Source organism: Lycorma delicatula, chromosome 7 (genome assembly GCF_047948215.1).
Source record: "Lycorma delicatula isolate Av1 chromosome 7, ASM4794821v1, whole genome shotgun sequence".
In the NCBI taxonomy this organism is placed as follows: Eukaryota; Metazoa; Arthropoda; class Insecta; order Hemiptera; family Fulgoridae; genus Lycorma; species Lycorma delicatula.
In genome coordinates, this window is record NC_134461.1 from 144,032,087 (window position 1) to 144,058,493 (window position 26,407).

At 30.9% G+C, this 26,407-nt stretch overlaps 1 protein-coding gene, 1 long non-coding RNA gene and 2 other non-coding genes across 7 annotated transcripts in view; 3 read left to right on the forward strand and 1 right to left on the reverse strand.

Annotated features, from left to right (window-relative positions):
• Positions 1-3,807, reverse strand: part of LOC142327690 (folylpolyglutamate synthase, mitochondrial-like) — a 48,351-nt gene extending 44,544 nt beyond the window's left edge. For 2 of the 4 annotated variants that reach the window (XM_075370940.1, XM_075370939.1), the window contains exons 1-2: positions 3,437-3,806; positions 3,029-3,150 (exon numbers count right to left, since the gene is read on the reverse strand). In XM_075370940.1, the coding sequence (XP_075227055.1) occupies positions 3,029-3,150; positions 3,437-3,571 (257 nt within the window). In that variant the 5' untranslated portion in view covers positions 3,572-3,806. Of the gene's footprint in view, positions 1-3,028; positions 3,151-3,436 lie in introns of all 4 variants that reach the window. The other 2 variants (XM_075370938.1, XM_075370937.1) reach the window with 2 other exon arrangements.
• Positions 3,808-6,178: 2,371 nt separating this feature from the next.
• LOC142327691 (uncharacterized) lies at positions 6,179-25,335 on the forward strand. Its single transcript, XR_012757066.1, has 4 exons — positions 6,179-6,294; positions 11,092-11,287; positions 19,011-19,085; positions 24,025-25,335. It is a non-coding gene; the product is annotated as an uncharacterized LOC142327691 (long non-coding RNA).
• LOC142328512 (small nucleolar RNA snR60/Z15/Z230/Z193/J17) lies at positions 21,269-21,357 on the forward strand. Its single transcript, XR_012757302.1, has one exon. It is a non-coding gene; the product is annotated as a small nucleolar RNA snR60/Z15/Z230/Z193/J17 (small nucleolar RNA).
• On the forward strand, positions 21,827-21,911 carry LOC142328514 (small nucleolar RNA snR60/Z15/Z230/Z193/J17). The gene has a single exon (XR_012757304.1). It is a non-coding gene; the product is annotated as a small nucleolar RNA snR60/Z15/Z230/Z193/J17 (small nucleolar RNA).
• Positions 25,336-26,407: the final 1,072 nt, after the last annotated feature.

A 26,407-nucleotide genomic window follows, 5' to 3' on the forward strand; every position in this document is an offset into this window, starting at 1 on the left:
ACACCATTTCACACCTTTGTTATTAGTTGAGAAAGTATCTGAGAAAAAGTACAAATGAACCAAATATTTCTAATTCTTTTTGCCAAAGAGATGGGATTGAAAGAGCTGGGAAGGGGTGGTGATAATGTTAGAATTAATATATATTTGAAAGATTTCCTTGTAAAAAATAAAAAACTGTGTCTGTAGAACTGCCAGTATAGAAGCAGAAGGAAAGAGAAACGTCTTCTTTTACATCCAAAAAGTGCAAGAAGGAGTTACACGCAAAGTGCTAGACCTATTGTAATTGCTGAACCACAACTTAGTTTTCCTTTTTTGTAGTCTAAATAGTATACATTTAGATTAGGCTTAACTTTAAGTTTTCATAATTTCCCATTACATAAACATACTGTTTACTGAACTGGAATCAAAATGTTTTATTGCATGATTAAAAATTGGGTGAGGGTTATTATAATTAGAAACAGAAAAACTTGCCTATTGTAGAGATTTAGAAAATATGATATTATTCTCTAATTTCCTAAGACAGACTTCAAAACTGAAATATGTAAACCTAAATTTGTGCTTATTTTGTCACTTATCACACAGTCTTCTAAGTTTTTAATTCTAAGCCTTATTCTGCAAAAATAAAATGAAAATTTGTAAAGGAAATTTTTTGCTAGGGAATTTTTTTACTTCTACAAAGTATTTATACAATACATGATAAAATTAAGTTATTCCATTTACTAAAACATTAAATATGAAACATTTTGAAAAAAAAATTTATTTTAATAATGTTACAATTTTTTTTAGAAATCCTTGCATGAAACCAAAAATCAGCCAAGTACTTTAGAATGTGCATATAAAAAAATCCTAGAACTTTCTGTCAATTATTTCAGAAAATAACCTGGAGACTGGGCACTGAAAACATTAAAAGTTTACTGAAATTGATTTTTGTTCTCATTAATCTTTTACTACCTCAACAAACTTTTGAAATGTTATAATGAGGGAACCAAGATCAAATGTATGTTAACCAAAGCTTCATTAAAAATAGGTAAGCTATATAGAAATAAAGCCTTAGTGAAAAATATAAAAGCAAACAATAAACAAATGATACACAAAAGCCAGTCAAATATGACTTTTGTTGACTCACAGGACATTAACATAATTGGGCTAGTGCAGAGGGTGTTATTGAAGGGTTAGTAGGGTCATATCAGAGCATGAGGTTCAATCATTGGTTGTGCAACATGTTACCATGAAATTTCTCACAAATGTAGGTGTCAACCCTCTGAAATTCTGACTAGACTGTAAGCACGGTTTGTGAATATGTCATTGTAATATAGCTGTCTACGTCAGTAAATTAAAGGAGAATTCAAGTTTTAAAAAATGAGTCACAATAAGCATTCAAAGTTTCGTGTTATAAATGACAATTTATTGATTTCACTGAAAACAACTTGGAATTGGTTATCAGTCATGGAAATACCCATTTCATTATTACAAAGCAAGTTGGGTTCTGAAAAGTCTGTATGAGATGATTCCAAAACTTTTCACCAAAAATCAGAAACATATTCAATAAGAAATTTACTGAAGGCTCCTGAATCAATTTCAACTAGGGGAAATAATTTTTCTGTATAGAATAGTCACATGTGATGAGACATGGGTTCATCACTACATTACCACATTCAAAAACATATATGTTGTAGCATAGGGACCCTGCCTTGCAAAAGTGAAAATATATCAGACAGCACGAAAAGTCCTCACAATCATCTTTTAAGAATGTATAGCTTGTATAGCTAAATATAGCTAAAGAATGTATAGCTAAATCATCTTTTAAGAATTGTATAGCTTATTAATTTTCTTCAAAAATGTTGCACTGTGAAAGCTGCATAGTAGTGCCAGCTCTTGGACATAGTGAAAGCAGACTACAGAAACAAGTATCATCATTAATCAGAGATGTCATTCCTCCTTCAATATGCCAAACCTAACAGCTGTGTTAGCACTCAGGATACACTGAACAAAATTTACTGGGATATCTTGCATCTCCCACACAGTCTAAATTTATCCCACTGCAATTTCTTTTTGTTTAGACCATTGAAGGATACAGTGGGGAAGGACTTCAATTCCAAAGCAAGATTGAAGTAGAGGAGTTCATGCACAATTGCCTTATTAAATATCCTAAAACGTTTTATGAAGTAAGGATTCATAAGTTCCCCAATAATTGGGAAAAACGAGTAGAACTTCAGGAAGACTAAACAGGAAACTAATAAATATATTTTGTATTTTTACTTTGTACTAATAAATTTTAAAAACAAAAGTCTGGTTTATATTTGACTGACCTAGTAGATTGTTTTACATTAGCATCACCAGAACCACTAACCTTAATTAAAATTCAACTAATTTACATAATTTTTTAAACTTTACTTAGTTTTATTCTCTGATTATTATAAATAAATAATTTAATTTACAAATTATGAAGAAAAGATTAGTACAACCAACATTCCACTCCAGCTAACAAACAAAATTGAGGTACTAAGTGGTTTTCTGTTGCCTTCACAGAACCCAATATACTATTTGCAAATCGGCAAACCAAGCCCTTTGAAATGCCGATGATATTTAGCTGTACAAGTTTCAAAGTTTAGTCTGTTAACAAAAGAGCAGGTTGTATAGTGAACAATTTATTACCCTAAGTGACTTTGCAAATTAAATTTACTAGTGCCCCTTGAACCTCTGGTGGTTTACATGCTTCACTGCCATAATAATGACATGGTACAAATTAATGAACTCTCAATCAAAGAAATAATACATTATGAACAAAAAACTGAATAACCATAATAGTCAAAACTAAGTTCAAAGTGACAACTAAACATAATTTTGAATTCTATTTCCAGAAGGATACTTGTTTATCTGTCTGTTAATATATGCAGCTGTTTTAATATTATAAATCAACCAGGAAGATAAATTTGAATTAGGTCCGAATTGTTTTGAAGTTATCCCACAATAGTTTTTTTTATAATAAAATAGTAGATGTTAATGTAATAAACTAATAACTACATACCTTTTCAGATATATTTTAACATTTTTAAGACTTGTCGCAGGTAATCCCTTGGCAGCAGTTTTTTCATTATCTTTAAGAGCTGAAATATTTGACTGTAAATAATTCAGTTTTTCTACAGCACTCTGAAAAAACATACAAAATAGTAAAGATTTTAACATTACAATAAGAAATAATTATTATGTAAAATACTTAATTAAAAATAGTCAAATCCTATAAACAAAAAAAAATTAAGTTTATAAACTTTATAAAGGATAAAAATAAATTTTATGTATGAGTAATCGAAGGTGGTAATAACAGTTATATTAGGAAATAACATTAATAACGATATATCTACATCTTATACATGTAAAGCGCAAAAACGGTACGTTTCACGTGATTGTAATATATAAATCGCTTAACATAACCTACCTCGTAATTTTTCCTCATGTTACTAAAATTACACTGGAATACGCATAACGAGTTACAGCGAAATAAATTATCGGCTGATGCTCTGAATTCATATAATAACGAACGTTTAACAAAAAATGCCAAGATACCACACATATCGGCTCTTTTATATAAAAACACAAACTAAACTACTGACGTCAAATAAGGTCAACCGGACCGATTACCGCGCTCCTATGCCAGGCTACATCCATAAAACTATTCAATTTATAAATTTTAAAAGTGCTTCATAACAACGCTCGTTTACACCATTGCTGTGTTAACGTAAATCGGTGTGCTCACAACCGAATTCACAGTGAGATATTTCTGTTAACCGTATGTAGCAATTTAACATCTGCTCAGATGCAAACAGCTGTAAGCAAATCTATAGCGGTAAGTATTTGAAAATATCAACCTGTGCATTTACAGTTAATTTTTTATAACGTAATTTTACCAAAAAATATTTTCCATTATTCCACCAGAATCAAAAAAAGTTTATTGTGTGTAATTGATCGTTCTAATGACAACAGTCTATTTTTTAATGTCTCAATAAACTATTATAAGCTATGTGAATGTGACAAAATGTAATTAACACTTCAAAATTAATAAATCTTAGAATTTTAAAAATGTTCTATTAATTTAAGGGTTTGTTTTTTAATATTCCATAATTCAAAAAGTTATATATCTACTTAGATATAATAACTACTGAGTAATATGTAGTTTCCTTAATTAACTGAATTGAGAAAAATCATCAGCCAGTTTTTTAAAATAAATTTGAAAGCAATCCTTCACCCATTTGGAGAGTCTTCCTTAAACTTATTTTTTTATAATTATGGCTGAATAAATATTTATTAAATTTATTTTTATAATTTTTTTAATTTAAAATTTTTATAAACTTTTACAGTGACAAATTTAACCAAAAGTTTATTTTAAAATAATAAATAGAGTGAATATATTTGTTGATGAGTGATAAACACTCGTAAACACAATGATGCCTTCAATATTATTTCTCAGCTTTAAAAGATTCTGTTTTCAGATAATTTAATGGGTGATATGAATAAAAAGAGGTATATGTGTGTTTATACTGTAAAAAATGAAGATTACCCTTAAATTCAAATGAATAAAAATAAAAAAGTATCTGCTAACATACCTTCTCCTAAGTAAGGTCAATCTTTTAGGAACAAGGCAAAACTGTTTTGTTTTTGTTTCTGTGGGATGGTCTTGTACACGACTTACAAGTTTATACTTCTCAATTCTTTGAGCCCAGTTAATATTAGATCTCACTTTGTTAAAAGTAATTGAAAACTCAGCCCATCAGGCAGTCTGGTGGTTAACTTGTCATGAATCAGTTGTTTAACAGCTGATTTTCAAAGTCAAATGTTCCAAATTTCATATCTAGTAAAGGTTAGTTGCTTTTAAATGGATTTATATACTAGGCAATGGATACTGTTGTATTTTGGTGATTGGGATTCAATTAACCACACATCTCAGGAATGGTCAGCCTGGGTCCATAATTTACATGTCATAAATATCTTCCTCACTGGACCATGAGGAGGTTGCTTATTGTTCACTAGTTGAACAGATTGTAACCTACACATAAGGAAAATATATAATTGCAAATTTAAAAATATCATTAATGATCTTTTAGATTAACATTAATGAATAAAGGGTAATCATTAATCTTTTTTGAAATAAATAAGTATCCCCTAGTTTTCAAACAGATGTTTTTATGCCGATTAGCAGTTTTAAATTAATTTAATATATAAAGTTTTAGAGAAAACATCAATAGGTATACAAGAAAAGATTTAATGGAAAAACTTCATTAAAAAAAAGCTTCTTGCAATTGAAGTATTGCTATCGTTATTATGTTGCTTTACCTTCATAATGTTGTCTTAATTGATAATGGTAAATTCTATTTTATTTATGTATGTATGTGTATATATATATATATATATATATATATATATATAATTTTTTTTTCAATTACACACAATTTCTTGAGAAAATAATCTGCAGAGGTGAAAATGTAGATAGTTTGGGTTATTTATTCCAGATCCAAAATTAATAGTTTTATATTTCTTATCATTCCTGATTTCAAACTTTGGGATGAAAAGATGAATTATCTTTAATCAAGAAAACTAAAATAACATTGTTGCTTACTTATCCTGTGATCAAGTACTTGAATCAAAAGTTACGTTTCATTTTATTCATATACTGAAAAAAAAAAAAACAATGCTTCTTAGAGTTTACACTTAAGACCTTTTATTCATATTAACTCATAAGTAAATAAAAACCATTTAGATTAGTTTAAAAAATAAAAATAAAAATAGCATTAGGAAACTCAAAAATTTTAAATAAAGCGGGATGAACATAGCAAAAGAATATGCCTTCGGACAGGTAATCATTTTTTATAAAATCAGAATATAATATAAACCTTTTACATCATAAATGTTAAGTTAATGGGGAAACTAATTTTCTTTTAATGGCACGAATAAAAATCCCGATCACACACTTGCTCATGATCATTAAATTTTAACTAGTGGACTTCAAAAAACCTGGTAAAATGTATGAATTAATTAGCATGTAATATATAAAAAAATTCGGCTGCTATGTTTTTGTATGCATAAAAATAAATAGATAGAATTAAATTATAAATTATAAAAATAGATAGATTCTTTAAAAGTTTTCTTTTTAAAAAATTGTTCTTTGCTGCAACAGGAAATTGGAATTACTTTCCAAGCAAGAAGTGTAATTGGTTGTCATGAATCTTGTTGGGTTCTTTGTTCATTGTTTGTGGGAAGTGTTTCATTGGTATTATACAGTATTTTAGTTCTGTTAAACAGGTAGTACTTTCATTTTATTTGTTTTATGTATGAAAATCTTTTGCCCCAAAATTATGGTAATTAGGTTATGCGTATTTATAATAGTGCCGGTGTCGGTTCATTACCGTTGAATGATGTGCATTTAAGCATAATAGTGCCGGTGTCGGTTCATTACCGTTGAATGATGTGCATTTAAGCTTTGGATTTTATATTTGTTAAATATACAACTTCGTTAAGAAGTAATATTTTCTATTTAGTTTAAGATGTTGAGTTGATATTTACACTTTATTTTGGTAATACTATTTATCCTTAAGTGTTGCGTGTTTCCTTCTAGTCGCCAGGATATGCTCGGAAAATGTATAATTTCATCTAATTAAAGGATCAGCAAATAAATAAATATTTGTTTATTCAAAGTAATACTATGAGTATTTATTTCATGTTTTCATTCAGATATATACCTTCTCAAACGTTACGTGTCGTCGGGTTAGGTTGCTAGATTGTCAAAATTGTGTTTCTCATATAAAGTTAGTTTTTACTGTATTTTATACCACAGTTTTTTATAATTGAAGCGTGTATTCGATTGCATTATCCTCCAAATGGAAGCTCATAGAGAAAACTGTTTACTTTTTGTTGAGGACACTTCTTTAAATAATCAGCCAATTGTGGGATAATAAATTTTTTGTTTTTAAATATGAAAATATGATCAAAGTAAAATTGAACTTCAGTTGTCTTAGGGTGAGTAATTGAAAGGTTATGAACTTTCTCTAATAGTTTTATTTGGTTAAATTTGTTCCAGTGAAATAAGCGCTGCTTAATAGTTAGTAATAAGTGCATTGTTTTTCAAAGGGTGAAAATCAAATGACCAGCTGTAATGACATTTATTTTGCCTAGTTTCTTAGTTTTTTCATTAATTAGTGTAAGAACCTTTGCATGGTACTCATTAGAATAAGTAGCAGCTTTCTTATGAAATCTACCTAAAAGGATGAATCAACATGTAGTAAAGAGGGAAGCTAAATCTTATACATCACACATCAGTATTCACCAGAACTCATTTGTCATAAGAAGTGTCTGTCAATGTCTTATTAACTGTCTCAGCTTGTATGCATAGTTATTGTATGTTTGGGTTTGTTAGCTATGTAAACAAGTGTATTCTTATTCTTTCCTTACAATGATTTTTGTGTTTAGTTTTTATTCAGTTTTAGTTGTTTTTATACACTTTCTGTTCTTTTTTTAAATGTTGAAAAGAAATTTAAAACATTATCATTAGATGATAAAATAAGGCTCATAATGGAATAGATGACTGAAAAACTTGATTGCTTCGGAATTTGGTGTACCACCCAACACGCTCGCAACAATTTACAAAAACCATCAAAACATTTTAAAAGATCGTATCCTCTGTAACTAAAGCGTTATAAAAAGGGTAGGGTCTGTCAAGTATTCCCATGTTAAAAAAGTGTTTTAGAATCGTTTAAAAACAGTCGTGATCAAAATTTACATCGTGGACCAATTTCATGTGAAAAAGCAGAGTTCTTTGTGAGACAGTTCAATAGTATAGATTTCAAAGCCAATGTGGGTTGGCTTAATAAGTTTTAAGCGGCATGGAATAATTTTTAAAAATGTTTGTGGTGAAAGTGCCAGTGTAAATGAAGTTTGTAATATGTGGATGAACAGTACACTGAAAGAGATTATGAGCACATACAACAAATAGGATATTTTTAACGTTGGCTGCTTTACAAATGTTTACGTGACAAAACTTAAACTTTAAAAAGTGATAAATGCGTGGGAAACGAAGTAGACTGTGTCACAGTTCTTTTAGGTGCGAACATGTTGGGGACAGAAAAGTTCAAACCTCTTAATTGGAAAATCAAAATAGTTGTTTTGCTAACTTTAAATCTTGGCCTATTCAGTATGAAGCCAATAGAGAAGCATGGTTTACTAGTGAAATCTTCAAAAAATGTTTATTCAAATTGGATCATTATTATCATTCAAAAAATAGAAAGATTGTTCTATCTATTGACAACCGTCCAGCACAACCAAAATCGTTTCCTCAGGAATTGCTATCGATAAAATACATTGTCTTTCTACCTAATGTTACCACAAAACTCCAACCAATGGAACAGGGCATTATACAAAATTTAAGCAAAGTACAGGAAAAGTATTATTATGAAAACCTTAGAGAGGTTGTTGGAAAGAAACAAAAACCACAAATTAATCTTCTTCATTGTCTATTGGAAGTTAAAAAATCTTGGAATGATCTGATAGCTAACAATTTTTAACTGTTTTAAAAAAGCTGCATTTAAAGATGTACAACCGATTATTTTGTCGGAATGTGAACAAACTAGTGGTGAAAACCTTTGTTCTAGCTACAGTAATGTTGATTATAATGAATGGCAGTCAGTCACTGCCATGATGTTTTGCAAGTGCCTCAGTGTCATAACTTTTTGGCATTGTTTCTATAGATGAAGATTTGGTAGTAGCTGAATATCCTACTGATGAAGATATTGTAATCAATATGATTAATACAAAGGAAAATGAGAATGATGCCATAGAAACTGATTTGGATAACAACAATGATGAACTAACCTTCGTACCACCCCCCAACTTTAATGGAAGTTACAGATAACATTGTTTAATTTGTTCGATACGTTGAGTCAAAAGATGTACCAGAATCTATTTTTTCCATGGTAGTAGATATAGAAAAATGGTTGGCTACGCTGCATCAGAAGAAATGTCAGACAACTATCAACAATTTTTTTAACATACGAGGCTTGGCTGATAAATTTTGTGCATTATGCGTAGCATGGGAATGAAAAGAGATATTGAAATGAAATAAAAAAATTAATAAAAGTACAATACCTTAGCTAAAAAATTTAGTATTTATTTTTCAATATAATTCCTTTTTATACTGATACACTTTTCCCAACGTGTGACAGGTTTATACATAACATCACTGAAAAATTCTGGTGGTCTTTCTCGGATTCAAGTGGCACCACAGCTTTCTTCACCTCATCATTAGTGGTGTAATGATTACCTTTGAAATCCCTCTTGAGATGAGGGAAGTCTCACGAGCCAAATCTGGCGAGTATGGCAGGTGCGGGAAAGACTTAAACTTCAGCTTGTGAAGAGCCATCAGAGAGTTTACGTGGTACCCATCATGCACAGATTTTACGGTAATCCAATTGCTTGATAATATGGCTTGTTCTTTAGATATGCCTGACTGAATAGAGATGCATTGCTCAGTGATTCGCCAGTTACTTTCAAGAAAATTGTCAACCTCCTTTCGATGTTTCTCATTAGTCACAGAAACTGGTCATCTGCTGCGAGGTGCGCCTTTAATTATTGCTTTACCAGCTCCATTCGTGAAGTTTCAATGCCCACCTATTCACAGTACTTCTGTCAACAGTTTCACTACCGTAAACCGCTTTTAAACAATGAAAAATATTCATTGGATTCACATTTTCTGCTTTTAAAAATATGATCACTGCACGCAGTTTTAACTGTGTATTGGCTGTACTTGACTCCATTTTGTTTGCTACTGAAACCAAACTGGTTAACAAATTTCAACGCATTATCGCAGGCTTGTAGAGGGGGATTTTAGCTATCATGTGCTGCCATGCCTAACTCAATGGTACCTTTTGTCTCCATGTGGCATGCTAGTGTGTAAAATTTATCAACCAAGCCTCATATATTAATTAAATTAAGTTATTTTTTTTTTTTTTTGTTACTGTAGAGCCAATTTTTTATAATTTTAATATTGTTTTTATTTCATCTGAAAAATTAAAAAAAAAACAATCCTTGAATTTTAAACTGAACCATGTTTTATAATGTATAATAATAAGTATAGCTATTCATAATAAGTAGAGCCTTTTATATTGTTAATTCATTAATGATTTTTATGCAATAAATTTATTTCTGAGAAAAAATTGTTATTAACAGTATTGTCATTTATATTTATAGTACATTTTGTTAAGTATCTTCCATGGTAATAGAATACTCTTCAGTTAATTTAAGTTTAACTTACTAGCTACATATGTATATATATAATTTGCTGTGGGGTATAATAAGACTATATGGAAAAAATGCAATATTTTCTTAAATAGTGCTCTACATTTTATGAGAGTGAATATACAGTGGGGTAGTAATTTTTATAACATGTATTTACTCTAATTTTCCATAGCTCAAATGTTTTTTTATTCCCTTAAATATTCAAGTTACAGGAATTCCACTGTAATTAAAAATATATGAAAGATTTGTATATTAATTTGTACCATACTATATGCAGTGTCAGTAGTTTTATTCCTTGTTAGCAAATTCAGCTTTATTACTCATTTGTTTGTCATTTATTATGATTTCAGAATGCTATTAATTTTAACAATTTTGTTTATGCCTAAAGTAAAGGACTCAAGTATCATTAATCTTTTTAATATTATTTTCTATATAAATAGATAATAAGATTAACTACTATTATCTAATAAAATTATTAAAAGTAATATTAATGCATTTATGATTATTCTGTAGTCATTTAAATTTTATTTTTTTCAAAGAGTGCTTGGAAACTGATTTCCACTTTTTACATTGATAAAAAAAAAGATTATTTATGAATTTAATTTGTAAATATCATTGTACTTCAAATTTGACAGAGAATACATTAAAAGATTTTACAATATGTGTATATTTTGTGAGTATAACGTGTAAAACTAATCTGCCAAGTTATCTATGTGGTTGAGTAATTAGCTACTGAGTATATAAATTATTGATGTCTAAATTAAATTTGTAAAATAAGAATATTTATGAATTTTCTTTCCTTTTTTTTTACAGGATTTATGTGCTTATTGATAAATTATTTAGATTTTTTACAAGGAGTAAGATCTGTATTTAGTAGATTAAAGAATAATGCACAACTAAAGGTATAATCTAAGTGTATATATACTGCGATGTGTTGCTATCTGATGATTTATATAATTTTTCATTTGAACTAAGAAGAAATTATAAATATAGGATTACTTTGGATATAGTAAGTTTGTTATTTGAGTTTTTACTTGCATCAGCATTTAGTTATTTATTTCTTATTGACGTAAGATATATGTACATTAAAAAATAAAAACAAAATAAAACTGTGCCTAAATGAAAACAAAAACAGTAATTGTTGTTTACAATATTCATTTACTTGTTAGATCTTAAGAGTTTACATCAGTTGATCTGTTGACCTCAGATTGTGTTTGATGTATCAGCTGATGTCATTCATATTACTTTTTTTAATATATTTACTAACTTTTCCCAGTTGAGAAAGGCATTTCATGTTGTTTTTTTTATGTTACAATGTTTTTAATTTTTTTTTATGATTGTGCTACCAAATAAGTTATTTGTAAATAATACCTCTATCATTACCAGAGAGCTCAAAATATTATCACACAAAAAATGATGCAGTAAAATATAATATACAATTAGTATACATCCTATATCATGTAGAGTATGTAAAACATATATATTATATGTAGCAAAGGAAAGTAAGTTATTTATCAAAAGAAGATCATTTCCCCAGGTTTTCAATTTTATATTTTATGCTTTGAAAATCCTGTTACGTAAACTTTTAATCAGAAAATTTCTGCAAGTCTTAATGTTACATCAATTTTGCTTTAAACCTAAGGAATAGTTTTAACATTTTAATTCCTAGGTATTTCCAGAATGTGCCTACAGCATGAATGTTTGTTACTTTTCCTCCAAATAATACTTTTTTTTTTATACTTGTTATTTTCACTAACGGCAACTGATTTCTACTGTTTTTTTAACTTAGTTAGGGCCTGCATATTATTAAATAATTATACAAAAGGTAAAAAATAACCTAAGGGGACAAAATCCCTAATTATAAAAATCTCATTTAGTGTTGTATTTTTTTTCTTTTACTTTCTCCGAAGTAATAACATTTACACAAGATATTTATAATATTTATTAGTCTCATTATTATTATTATGCTTTTACGGCCAACATGGGACCACTTAAGTCAATTTTAGTTGGATCTTTTCTGAGAAAAGCGTGTTATTTTACTCTTTCGAGCTGCCCAGTATTTCTTCATTCGTTCAGATCTTGCTTTCTTTTCTTCATCCGTAAACACCCTCTTCGTTGTATTTTGTCGTTTGTCTGTCTTTTGTTTAAATCTAATGCTTTTATCTTTTAGCTTTGTAATTTTTCCAGTTTTATTCTGTAGGTCAGTCAGGGAAATTCCCAATTCTTTCATATCTTCTCTAATTTCTTTGATCCATCCTACTTCTAGCTTTTGGAACCAGAGCTTTTCAATGATATTTCTTGACAGTCTTGTTTGTGGTGTCCTTATGAGATACCGAAGAAAGAGATTCTTTTTTTCCGCATAGTATCAGTAACAGGCTCTATTTCTCGATACACCACCTCATTTGGCACAATCCACCATTGGCCTTCTTTTTGGTGTTTTTTTATTGATACACGTTCTGACAATTCTCCTCTCTATTTTCAGAATTTTTTCAATTCGGTTTTTCTGAGTGATTTTGAAAAGGGTCTCGCTTCCGTAGGTGACTTCTGGCTGTACTACAGTTTTATAATGTTTAAGTTTTGTTTTAGCAGAAAGGCATTTTTTGTTATATGTTGACCAAGTTAATTTTTGGGTAGTCTTGATAATTTTTGGCATAGATATTAGTTTTGTTATTGATTTATTAATTGAACGAGACATTAAAGTCAACAGAAATCCTTGCAGGAGCTAAATTTTCGTATTTGATTGAAATTGAAGATTGGATTATTTAAAATAATGTAAATTTTATTAGGTATTTCATTAGGTTAAAACTATTTAATAATGTATACTATTTAATAATTTAATAATTCATCGTTTCAAAGAAAAAATTTTGTTAGGAATTCTTTTAAAAAACTAAATATGAGTATTTAAAAACATTTATTCAAAATATTTAATTAGTAAATAAATCCTCTTGTATGGTTATATTTTAAACTACTTTTGTCATGTTTTGTTAATTATTTTGAGTTAGCCTTGATCAAAATAAACTTAACAGTATTTTAATATTTGAAGCAATAATATATATAATATTACAAAAATTAATATTAACTTACTACAGGTAAGTATGTTAACAAAGTATGAGTATGTTCAACGTCTATAAAGGGCAATTCAAAATAAGTGGAGAGGAATATTGTCATCAGGCATTGTCTGTCTCCATGACAATGCTTGGCCCCACACACTGCAGCTGTAGCAAAGAAGCTCCTGCAGCATTTTTGTTGGGAAGTGTTTGATCACCCACCATACAGCCCGGACTTGGCTCCATCCGATTTTCACCTCTTTGCTCACATGAAACGCTGACTAGGACAACATTTTGGCACAGACATCGAGCTGCAGACCAGCGTAGAAACATGGCTAAAAACACAGGCGGCTCCGTTCTCTGATGAGGGTATTGGAAAGTTGGTACCACGCTACGACATGTCTAAATCGGAATGGCAACTATGTAGAGAAATAGCGTAACTATGTAAGTTCTTGTTACAAATAAAAAATTTTTAATTTTGTAACCGATCGGACCTTGAAAAAAAAATAACCCTCGTACTATGACAAGTCTTAAATAACTTTTCAGTATTAAACATTCAAAAATGAAATTCACCAAATGATACTGTTTCAAAACTGTATTCACACTCCAGGCACCATGGGGATACAACTCAACAATTTTTTATAGAGTAGGTAAGCTTTTGATACATCATTGAAAGTGCATTAAAAATAAAAAATTTCAAAGTAAATATAAATAACTAAAGCTTCAACAACCCTAACCAAAATTGTAACTGTTTTTGTGGTTTTCACAGTTAGTTTTAATAGTGTGTACAGTAATAACTGCTTAATAGTGAAGTTAAAAAAAGTGTCAAATAGTCTTACCTCAAATTGATTAGTTTTTGGTATGGAACTACTTTTTAGTTTGCAACTGTAGGCCACTTTTTGAAACTACCTGTGAAAAATTAAGTTTTTTCATTTCAAAATTTGTTATTTTCAATGCCGTTAAGGGATTTGGATTTGTAGTGTGATACAAGTTTCAATTCACCACCATACCCATCTAATGTTTATTATATTAATTAGTGCTCCAAGATGCAGTTCTGTAAATGATTTGAGAATAATTAATTATTGAAACATGCTTCAGAATTCATCCTGACATGTTTTATCTGTGTAGGTGAATAAACAATTGATTAATAGATATTGATAGTTAATAGATATTGATTTGATAGTTCTAATTATATCATTTCTGTAACTTTTTCTTACAAAATGTATGAATGATTCATGTGTTATGTCTTTGGAAAAATCTGCAGTGATTTTTAGTTTTATAGTACAGGGTGGAGCAGAGGAAACACAGTTGGGTGAGGTGTCTCCAAGATAGGGATTGTTGGGCCAAGTTGGGAACTCATACAGAAGTAGTCATATTGATTTTTTGCTCTGCGATTAGTACGTGTTTTTGGTTGTTTTATTGGTTTTAATTATGATACAGACATTGGTTTATTGTGGTTTGGCTATTTTTGGACAAGTTTAAACATTCTTGATTACTGGATAACTGACTAACAGTTTTTTTCATTCAATGGTATATCTGTTGTTATTGTGTATTCGTTTTGTTTGGAACTAAGAAGTGTATAATTTTTTAGTCGTAAGTGGGTTGCTAAATTAAACTAATTTGGTTATTGGGCAGCTTTAGTAATTATTTTAATACTTAATTGTTTGGTTAAATTTTAGTTTAAAATTTAGGTTATAATCAAGTCATACTAGTTGTCATCATCACTAGTTGATGATGTCACTACTGACATTTGATGTAAACAAATCCTAGGCCAGCAGTTGGTGGATTTTTCAGCCGGTTTGGCAAGAAACAGCTGACTTATAGGTTTGCTATCAAATTGGCATGCAAGTTGCGCTTCTCATGTTATACTTAACAGCTGTTCGAATATTCCAAACAACTTTTACCTTCAGAGTTGTTTTACATTCTGTCTTTGTAGGTATTATTTTATGTGGAATCAGGTGGAGAATATTACTGTAGTGCGGCTTTGGATGAAATTTAAAGCCAAAACCCAAAAAAAAGAAAAAGGGGATAGGTAGATAGGTGGGAATCACACAAGGGATAAACCCACAGCCCCTTGCTCTTCTCGTTGCCCTGAAGTCATGATTGCAGTGTAGAGGTGGTTCCATCATCGCTGTCCAATGGCTTCATTGGGAGAAGGGGTCGGTTTGCGAGCAGTGGCTGCATCGTTGGAGACTGGTGTTGCTGAGTCAACACAAATTGCTGAGACAGTATGAGAAGTTCCTAAAACTGGACCGAAATGACCTAGGCCAGTCTCCTCTGAAGAGGAGGATTTAATGTCAAGATTGGGAGAATGTGTCTCAAACTTGCGGCTGAATATAGTAATTGGGACAGAAGAGTATATGATGACCCACTTCAAGCAGTTATGTAAGATAGAAAAGGCTTTTCTTCTGTTAGACGAGTTGTCTCTTCTCATAGCTGGTATTAGCCAGGCGACCCAGATGGTAGATGCGGGCTAACTGGAAACAGCAGAAATTAAGGAAACCCTTATGTGAAGTTGAACTATTAAATTAATATCAAGGAAATGGCCAGTGAATGCTATGCTTTGTTTCAGACAGGTGAAGGGAATGAAGGGGATGTGGTTCACTTCCAGGACATTACCAGCTGGGCTGTAGTGACACTGACCTATCTGGATATGGGGTTAAGGAGTTCTGTGCAGGAGATGTAGCCAAGGATGAATCGACACTTTTGGGAAGGGTCCTCCCCCCAATCTAAGCAGAAGATATACAGTTTATTATGACTCAACACAGGAGGAAGCAACAACACTTCAAGTGTTAGTATCCATGATTAACAAAGTAGTCAAAAAAGCAGTCCCCAGTTTTTGCCTTAACCAGGAGGCAGACTTATAGTACCTATGTTCGCAAGATTCTTGATACATTCAGTGGGGGAGAGAGGGACTGACTGGGATAATGATACCTTCCGAAGACAAGTTGTAGAACAAGAATGCTGGCATCAGGAGAGTGACTCCATCTTCAAAGAAAGTGGGACGGTGACCGTCAGAGTGAGTGGGAGATCCTACGTGGATCTCCTCAAAACAATGAAAGAGTCCGTCTCATGAGACAAGATTGGGGAAGTTTTATCTTTGCATAAAGGGACTGATGAAGAACTCATAAAAGTCTGAGGAACTATCGATGCTTTTGCAAGAAGACCGCTGACCTACAGGTCAATTTGGACCTTGAAACTACTGAACAGGAAATAAGGGACACCATGGCCCATGTAATTGGGCTGGATGATGCTTTCAGGATCTCATCAATCAGGTCAGCATTTGGCCAGACTAAGAACGTGACTGTGATAACTACCAAACAAGCTGCAATGAAATTAACAGAGTCCCGAATCAGAATTGGATGGGTCCATTGTTGTGTCCACATCAGAGAGGCAGAAGATTGATGTTTCTGCTGTTGGGAGGGGGACATGTGTTGGCAGAATGCAGTGGTGTTAATCAAACGAATTTGTGTTTTAAATGTGGTGATTCAGGACATCGCTGCATCCAATGTAAGGAGAATACAATATGTGCTATATGCGGTAAGAGGCTCACAGGGTGGTCGATTATGGTACCTCATAATGAGATTACTATAACTCACCTGATACCTGCAAGAAGTCTAAAAAAAGACTGGATAAAGCCTTTCAAGACAAAGGTGAAGAAAAAGACCAAAGAGTGTAGGGGTGCTGAGTTGTTGCATGTCTGCACCTGTGTAGATGGGCAGTGATGACGCACAGGGACTTAATCTTATCATACTCCAAGGCACCTCCCAGGGATGAGTTATGCTTAATTGCGGATCCGGCCCCAGGAGATGAGTAGGTGAGGTGGTTAGGTTTAGTCTGTAGGGCGCAGACATACATAACACCATTAATAATATTTTGCGAGTCTGACACTGCGCCTTTGGGACATACATGAATTATATTCCCCCACCCCATCCAAAAAAATTGATAGCAATTGTTGGTCCTTCCTTTTTTAAAGAGAGGGAACCATACAAAACATCAGCCCACTACGTCGACATGTTAAACAACTTCCTGCATCAAAAACTAGAAAGGCATCTGGTGAACATTAGAGAAATGTTGTGATTCAACAGGATGATGCCACAACACATGTGGCAAGATCATCGATTGAAGTGGTTTGACAAATGTTTCCTGCACATGCCATTTCATGATTTGGCGATGTTTCTTGTCCCCCATGCTCTCCCAATCTACTGGTGTGTGACTTGTTTTTGTGGGACTATCTGAAATCAAGAGTTTACATGAACAAACCATGCATAATTGAAGACCTGAAAATTTCCATTCGTCAAGAAATTGAAGCTGTGTTGATTGAAATGTTGGATAAAGCCGTGCAGAGCTCTGAGGAGGACTCCGAATTTGTATCTGACAAGTTGGACTTCATCTTACTGACATGGTTTTTCGAACCTAATTAAGTTATTTTGATTTAAAAAATGCAATAAGAATATTATTTAATGTAAATTTTTTTTTCTATAATTAAAACAACTGAAGTTATGAAAAACATGAGTTTCCTCTGCTCCAACCTTTATATAGTCTCAATCTCTACTTATTCAACTTATTAAAATTAATTACATTTAAAATTCATATATTTCAATCTTTTATTATCAGGAATTATTTAATGTTGTGAATAATAGTGATATACCGTCAAATGCACCTTTACAAAATAGAATGCAATCAACCCAATCTTTGAATCGTTCAATGCTATGCAACATTATTTCTTATTTAACTGATTTCCAATAATTATGTCTGGATGACCTTCAACAATGTATGTATTTTCCTTTGACAACCTGATTTCTAACATTTTTAGTTATAATTCTGGTTCAATGATTTTCAAATTAACTCTAAATTTAATTTATCTGGATAGTTACTGATAATGCTGTATCAATAGCCCTTTTAGATTTTATGAAATGAGAGAGTAAAACGTTGAATAAAAGACTTCTTTTTTATTAACATTAATCTTGTAATAGTCCACTAATCTACTAGTAGCAACTTTTTTTTTTTTTTTACAATAAACATTGAATACCTTATCGATGAATTATTGCAAACAAGATACACTATTCACTAACATAATTATTAAATATTACTTCAGTGAATAATTTATAATTTCCAATAAGTAGTATTAAGTTTATGATTTAGTATAACTTTAATATTTAACAACAAATTATATTTATTTATTACTTTTCTTATTGCAGTAAATTTATAAAATATATAAACGCTAATAAGTATTAAAAAATTATTTGTATAATTTTGACACGAGTGATTTTTGTTTTGTTTATAATATTGCAATATGATGTGATCGTAGTGCATTTGATCTCTGTGAGAATAAAACAAAAGCAATTGCACTGTTCTCTAGTGTTAGGGTATTAAGTAATTTTTTTTAATTTTAGTATTTAGGTATTTGAACAAGTAAGTTTTGGTATTATTTTGTTAAGTATAAGATTTTATATTATTAGCTAGTGATAAATTCTTCTTTTTGTCAGGTTTTATTAAAATTGTTAGGGGTTTTTTTTTTAATTTTCAATGAAATGTTTTATTAAAAGTAAATTTTAATTTTTTTTTAAGAGGCAGTGCATTGCAGCTGATTGCAATATAATTTTATTATTGTTACTAGATTTATGATGCATGAGTTCCTTATCTGTAAACAACAGTTCTGATATCTTTTATTAAAATTTACAGGATAAAGTGTCATCATACAGCAGCTGTGAGAGTGCAGAATATAGTTCATTTTCATCACACTGATATTTCTATTTGGTAATGATGTGATTACTACTTCAATAACTGATTATATTGTTTATTTGTCCATTAAATTTCAGGATAACATTTTTCATTTTATATGTTATTGTAATGTAGAATGTGATATAAATTACTTAAATGTTGTCATCATTTAAAAAATTCTACAGTGCAGTCCCAGTGACAAATAATTTTTTTAAGTTCTTGCATTAACAGGTTTAATAACTGAAACAATGATTTTGTTAAATGAGAGTGAGTAACTGATCTTGTAATATTTTTCATGTTGAATTTCAAGTAATGAAATAAGAATTCTTCTATCAAGCTTACCATTATTTTCAGGTAGTATCGTGCATTAACTCCATAAGCATAGCATTTTATGAACGTATTTTATTAAAATATTAATCAACTAAATAGTTTTTGTTTATTATAGTCTTAATTGTCTTCACACTGATTTGTTGGACATTAGTCATCTTTTTGTCATTATATTTATTTATACTGTCATGATTGCATTATGACAGTAATCTCTAATTTATTCATTTCAAAATGTGGTAAACAACTTTCTTGGAAACCATAAGGCCAGTAACTGTAGAGTATTTGTGAGTGAATCCTTCAAAACTACATTGAACTTGGGTGTAACATATCACTCAAAATCCATTTGTTACATTCACATTTGGATTTTTTCCCTAACAACCTCGGCACTATCAGTGATGAACATGGAGAACGCTTTCACCAGGAGATATCTACAAAGGAAACATGATACCAGGGAGAATGAAACCCAAAAATGTTAGCTGACTACTGTTGGAATCTAAAGAGGAATGGATCTACCAACACCAAATTACAGCAGAAAATCCAATAGAAATAGATTTTAGGTGAGTACAAAATGCATGTAATTTATTGTCATATGTTCACCATACATTTTTTTGTTTGAAAAGAAATTTCAATTGCAAAAAAACTGAGCCCGATAGTAAAATTCTATTAATATATATGAAATCAACATAAAAAATGCTATAAAAATGTGCCATTCACTCTCATTTAACAAACAAAAAATTAAATTTTGTTGACCAACGTAATCAATGGATTATTTCTGTACTCAGTGAAAATCCATAAATTAAATTATAAAATTAAAACAAAGTATGGTTTTTTGATTCCATGAAATTTATTTTAAAAATGAAAGCTGTTTCGATTCATTAGATGTTATGTACAAAATATTAAAGCTTAAAAGTAGATCAAAGACCAAGGTGAATAGATAAAACTGGTAGGGATAAGTAAGTACATAAAGGTAAAGAGGAACAATAGGGATTGTACACACATATATCAGTAAATGATATATATATATGTATATCAAAATCTGATATACCACAGAATTTCAAAAAATTGACAGTAATTACAAACCGGCTTTGTAAATACCCCACTTATTTTCTGAATTGATCAAGAGTATTTAAACATTTAGAAACATCAGTATTAACTCTAACAACAGCCTATTAATAATTTTGTTTTCTAATGCACAATTACCGGATGATTTTGTTAAATTAAACAAGTTCATGTGCAATTATTCAATATTCAGCAAAAATTGAAAATTATAATGATATATTTCATGCATTATTATACTAATTAATATTTATAGAAATTAAACAGGTACATAGGTATAAATATTATTAAAAGTGCATGATTATTATTTATAATTTGAAAGTATTTTTTTCAATTTGTTTTACTCATCTGAATGATGACTTAGTGGAGATAATACGTGAAACAGCAGTGCTTAAAACGCATAACAAGGTGTGATCATGATGAAAATTTCATGGGACCGTGGAAATGCATTGTCATTTGAAACTTTGTTATAAACAAGTATGATGTAATATCATCAGTCATGTGTATTTTTGCACACTGCCCAAAATCTTTGTACCTCTCTTTCTCTAAAAGAAATTTTTCCCAAAATATATTTGTAGTGTCCAAACACAACAAGATGTTTTGAATTTTTTGTACTACTTCAAGATTTTTTTTAATCACTTGATCATTTTCTGGATGACCATGACCTTCTACCTTTATGGAGGGGAGGCTAAGGTCATCAGAAAAGTCATTACGCTTTTTTAAGTCAATTATTTCCCCAAGGATTATTAAAAAAATATGTGGAAATAAGTAGGATATATTTTATAAAAAATTGAATCTAATGTCATTTTTCACTTAAACAAGGTACAATTTTTTAAATGATACAAATGATGATCTTATAGTTCAGTTGATCAATTTGTGATGAGAGTCATATTGTATTGTCTTTCGCTCCTATCTGATGTATCAAGTAAAGGTGTTACATAATAGTGTTATATCTTGCAGTGATTTATACATAGCTAATAGAGTTGATACTATTTCAAGGCATATTTTGGCAGGAAATGGTTATACAATCTTTGTAATAAAAAAAAATTACATTTTTATAACATGCTAATGTTTCTGTGAGGCATAATATTTTTGTAATTTTTTTCATATATTGTGGTGCCAAGTATTTAAAACAATTGACAGGAAATCAGCTGTTTTATAATAGTAATTGTGATGCTAACGTGAAAAGTTTTTGGTTTCCACATCTAATTCAAAGCAATATTTGAATCTTGCTCTCATGCTCTAGACTTGGTAGAACATATGAATTGAGTAGTTTAATTTTATTTAGGCTTTTTTCTGTAGTTATTAATTAATTATATTTAATAACTTACTGATTTTGTAACTTGTCCTTTGGAAATAATTTATAACATTTGCTTAGAATATTGTCGTTTCTTTCAGTACAGATGATGATTTCATAGTTCAGTTGATTTCTTGTGATAAATCATTCATGATGTCTTTTGCTCCTAACTGATGTTCTGTGGAAATAAGATACTTTAATGTTTGTGGTAGTTGTGAGGTTTTTCCCAGAAAAGAGATAATTAAAGTATCATTTTTATAAACCTTTATAGGTAATAATTAAAACAATTTGTTAAATGGAATTCATAAATTAAAAGATGTCCATGCTTAGTTTATAAACATTCAAATTAGTATACATCTCTGCCAGATTTTAAACATGTGCCCTGTTCAAAAATTATTGAACTTTTTGAATTAAGTGCCAATACAAAGATAATAAGTTGCCCTGTAAGTGATGTTGCCCTTCATGATTAATCTGCTGTAGGTTGGGTATTCATTATGGTTATTCATTGAGCTATAGCTGTTTGTTTACTTGATTTCCAATATTGTGAAGGCTGGTATTTATAAGCAGATTTTATATTCACAAACTCCAAATTAATATTTAATCCAACTGAGTATCAATGTATTATCTGACTATGGATGTAGATGAAATTTCACTTGCCTCTGCAACCTTTTTCGTAAAGTTAACACACTTTAAAATGTAAGACAATAAAATACAAATATTTTAGTTGCCCCAGGCCTAGAAATCCCACCATTCCTTCCTATCCACAATATAATTAAAGAATAGTAAGAATTACGAGCCTTTTTTCAGTCCTTCTCTTGTTTCCCCATTGCCCACGCTTCACTTGTGTATAATTAGACACTCCATACATAACCAAATTCTGCTTTTGATTTAAAAAGATATTAGCCAAATGTTTGACTAATGTCTTCTTAAATCTAAATCCTGACTTACTGCATAATAGTTACCTCTTATTGAAAGCCTTCCTTTCCCAATGCTGTCCTTCCTTCCCGTTATTTCCATTTCACTCTTCTGACATGTTGACCACAAACATCAGTCATTTTTTACTTTTTCTATTCTTCCTTCAATTGTTACCACTAAATTATCCTTGTTGCTTACTTCCATTATTTTACATTTTGTATGTTATTTTCATTCCAACCTCCAGGGCTGTTTAAAGTGCATGTGTGCAATCAGCTAAAATTACCATATCAACAAAGTTTACTGAAGCAGCATTTCTATACTTTTTTCCTTCTCTTCTAATACATTCCTTATCATATCTTCAATGTAAATGTTGAACAGTGTTTGCAAGAAGCAGCATTCTTGTTCAACAAGACCAATCTAGTTAGTTACATACTTGTGGTTTTGTTGCTGTTGTTTGCATAATTGTATACAATAACATTATAATAATAATGTATAATTGTAAGTAACATTTTTCTTTCCATATATACTCTTCCATAAGAATCTCTATCATTTTATTCCATTTTACTTTATCAAATGCCTTTTTTTCAAATGAGATCTATGAAATGCAGACTCATTCTACTTCCTTTGTGTATTTTCTGATACTGTTTATCTTCAGAATTGGCATTACTATTTTCTCAAACTCCAACCATCCTTTGTTGCCCAGCAGCATCTTTGGCACCTTACTGAATCCCTACTGTTGTTCCCCTCCTTCATTTTCTTCCAACCACCAGTTTAGGACTTGTAACAATGTTTTAGTAGTATGAGTTAAAATTACTGTTCCAGGTCTTGTATATTTTTTAGTATCAGTTATAACAATTTGTATCATTACTGTTTTCACAGAATCTTTAGGCCATTCTTGCATTCAGTAGATCCTATTGCATAGTTTAATTATTTCTTCAATTCTTTGATCTTTATTCTTCATTTTTTTAATTACTTTCTGTACTTATTTTAATAATAATGATCAATTACCTGTTGAGCTACCTCTTGTTCCTTTTATATATTTATTTAGTTCCTTAGGTTTCTCTCTTAAATGCAGAACCCCCACATATTCCTTCAGTCTTTTCTCCTTATGTAGCATTTTACCATCCTTACCCTGAATTGCTATTATTTTACCATATTCTGTGTGTTTGTTTTCCTTTGATTTGTCATTCAGTTGAGTGATTTGAGCAATTAGATTTCAGATGCCATCGGAACCAAACTGGATGCTGTGTTACAATTTAATTATAAGATAATTTAAAATATAAGTTGATACAAATTAAATAAGTTCTTGTTAAACTTATTTTACTTTATAAGTTATAGTCTTCACAATCTACAAGTGAGTTTTATTTTGTTTTGTTTCAGGCCTAATGTTTAGTAACTTGAATTTTAGGACACCAAGCTGTTGAAATAATTATTGATTCAAGGCCTGTTTAAAAAGTAATGATAAAAGTGACCCTGAGGGAAAATGTGTGCGAAGGGTAGTAATTCTGCATACCATCGTGTAGCTCATTCTTTTAGCCATCTATAACGATGCAATGAGTGGACGCATGTGAAATTCCATAACGTTAGTTAGATATTCACCTACCATATTTAGCATGCATAAAAAAAGTTAGACCAACGTTGGAACGTGAAACTTTAGTAAAACTAAAGAACAGTAAAGATGCATATGAATTATTAACCACGGTTTATAGTGAAGATGTTATGAACCAGGTGACTTTCTACAGAATGCAGAAATTAAAGCATTAAATGCAGTATTAAAGCATTCGAGGAGGGTAGAGAGAGCATCGCCGACGAGCCCTGCGAGAAGTGCTTTTCAACATCACTCCGAGGTTGTAAAGAATACAGCTGTTACTATTGTCTGCAAAGAATGACAAATTATTGTTAGGGAGCTCACCACATGTCTAGACATTTCACTTGACAGCACATTTTTTGATTTTGCACGATGATTTGGCCGTGTGATGTGTGTCTTGCAGATGGGTGCTGTGCTTGCCCACACCGGAGCAAATGCAACATCATGTCTCCGTGTGTCAAGACCTATTATCGCAGTTTGGTGGGGAATTGAATCATAACCGTAGATGAATCTTGGTGAATCACTACGATCCAGAACTGAAAAAAAAGTTCTCAATGAAAAAGGGTGCAATCACCACCTCTGAAAAAAGCAAATATGAGTAGCATTATTGATAAGGTTATGATAATCTTCATTTCTGAGGGTTTTTTTTGTACCAACATGCTGACTCAAGACCAGATTGTCACGGCAAATTATTACAAATCGGTTTTGATCACAATGTGTCATTTTAAGAAGCAACAACCGCACAAGAACATTAACAAAATTTTACTGCATCATTTCGGTCTCAACGTCGCTCACACTGTAGTTGATTTCTTGAATGCTTGTGGCATTGCAACTGTAACCCACCCACTGTACAGTCCAGATTTGGCCCCTTGCAACTTCTGGCTGTTCCCTGAAGTCAACGTTTTGCTCTGAGAATGGTAATTCAAGACCAATCATAAGGTCATCAAAGCTGTAGAGGCTGCTACAAGAAGCTCGAGAAAGATGGTCTGGTGTTGATGTTTAAAAATTGGCAGGAACGGTGAGAGAAGTGTATTAGAACAGAGGGGGGTTACGTGGAAAAAGAGCATGTAGATTTAGAAGACTGAATAAATATCTTTTTTGTAGAGCATTTTTTTCATTACTTTTGAATAGCCCCTGTATTTCTGCTAAAGTTCCAGAATAGATTATTAGTTTTGTATTAAAATTACCCTGCCTTCCTTTCCCATCAAAGAAATAATTCATTGCATTTGGCTATGGTTCTCCAAACGTTTATGGCCCAATAAACGTTGGTACCTTGTGATTACTGGAAGGAATAAAATATACTGTGATAGTTGTGGACAAGAGGCAAGAGCTCTACTAAGTAAGAAAGTGTTCTGGAAAAATTTAATTTGTAGAAAATGGGTATCTTAAATGTACTAATTAATAGTGGGTTGGAGTTCATAGATTGATAAACTAAAACGAAGGTTAACCAGGAAACTGATTTAGTAGATTATCAAAACAGCATTGAAGAAAATTAAAGTAGAAAAATGGCCAGATCTTTTAAAAAAGGCTAAGGGTTGCATTCTGGAGAGTGAAAAGTGGAAAAACCGTTTTATCTATTATTTTATCTTTTGTAACAACCAAACATCAATTCACTCTGTAAATTTTTCAGTTATAAAAGTCCATGCCAGAAGTAAATGAAATAAACAGTATTTTCTTACCAAAAAATGGTAAAAGAAAAATATTTTGACTAATAGATGTATAAAAATATATAAACAAAATGAAATTGAAAAATTCTGCATAACCATATTGTTTTATGATTTTTTGATATTTATCAAAAATGTGGGTAACCTTTGAACATAAAAATGTATGAAACTAAATAGTTGCTATGTTTGAATTCTGTTGGCATTCTTGATTATAAGTTACTTCCTATGATATTTATGAGGATAAATCAAATATAAACAGGATTTTTGTTCCTAAGTATGTACAGTTGGTAGGACTGGACCCAGGCTTCTAGTATGCTTGGGTGGGGTTATTAGGAGTGGGGGGTCGACAGCCATTCCACACTCCCAACCAATTTGTAAGTAATGCTCACAGTGTCAGAGCAACAGGTGCACCCCTTCACTGCACAGTACATAATTGTAAAATTTCTTGCTCATGAAGGAGTTCGGGCAACGAAAATTTTCTGGAGATTGACTGCACAGTTTGGGGACCAAA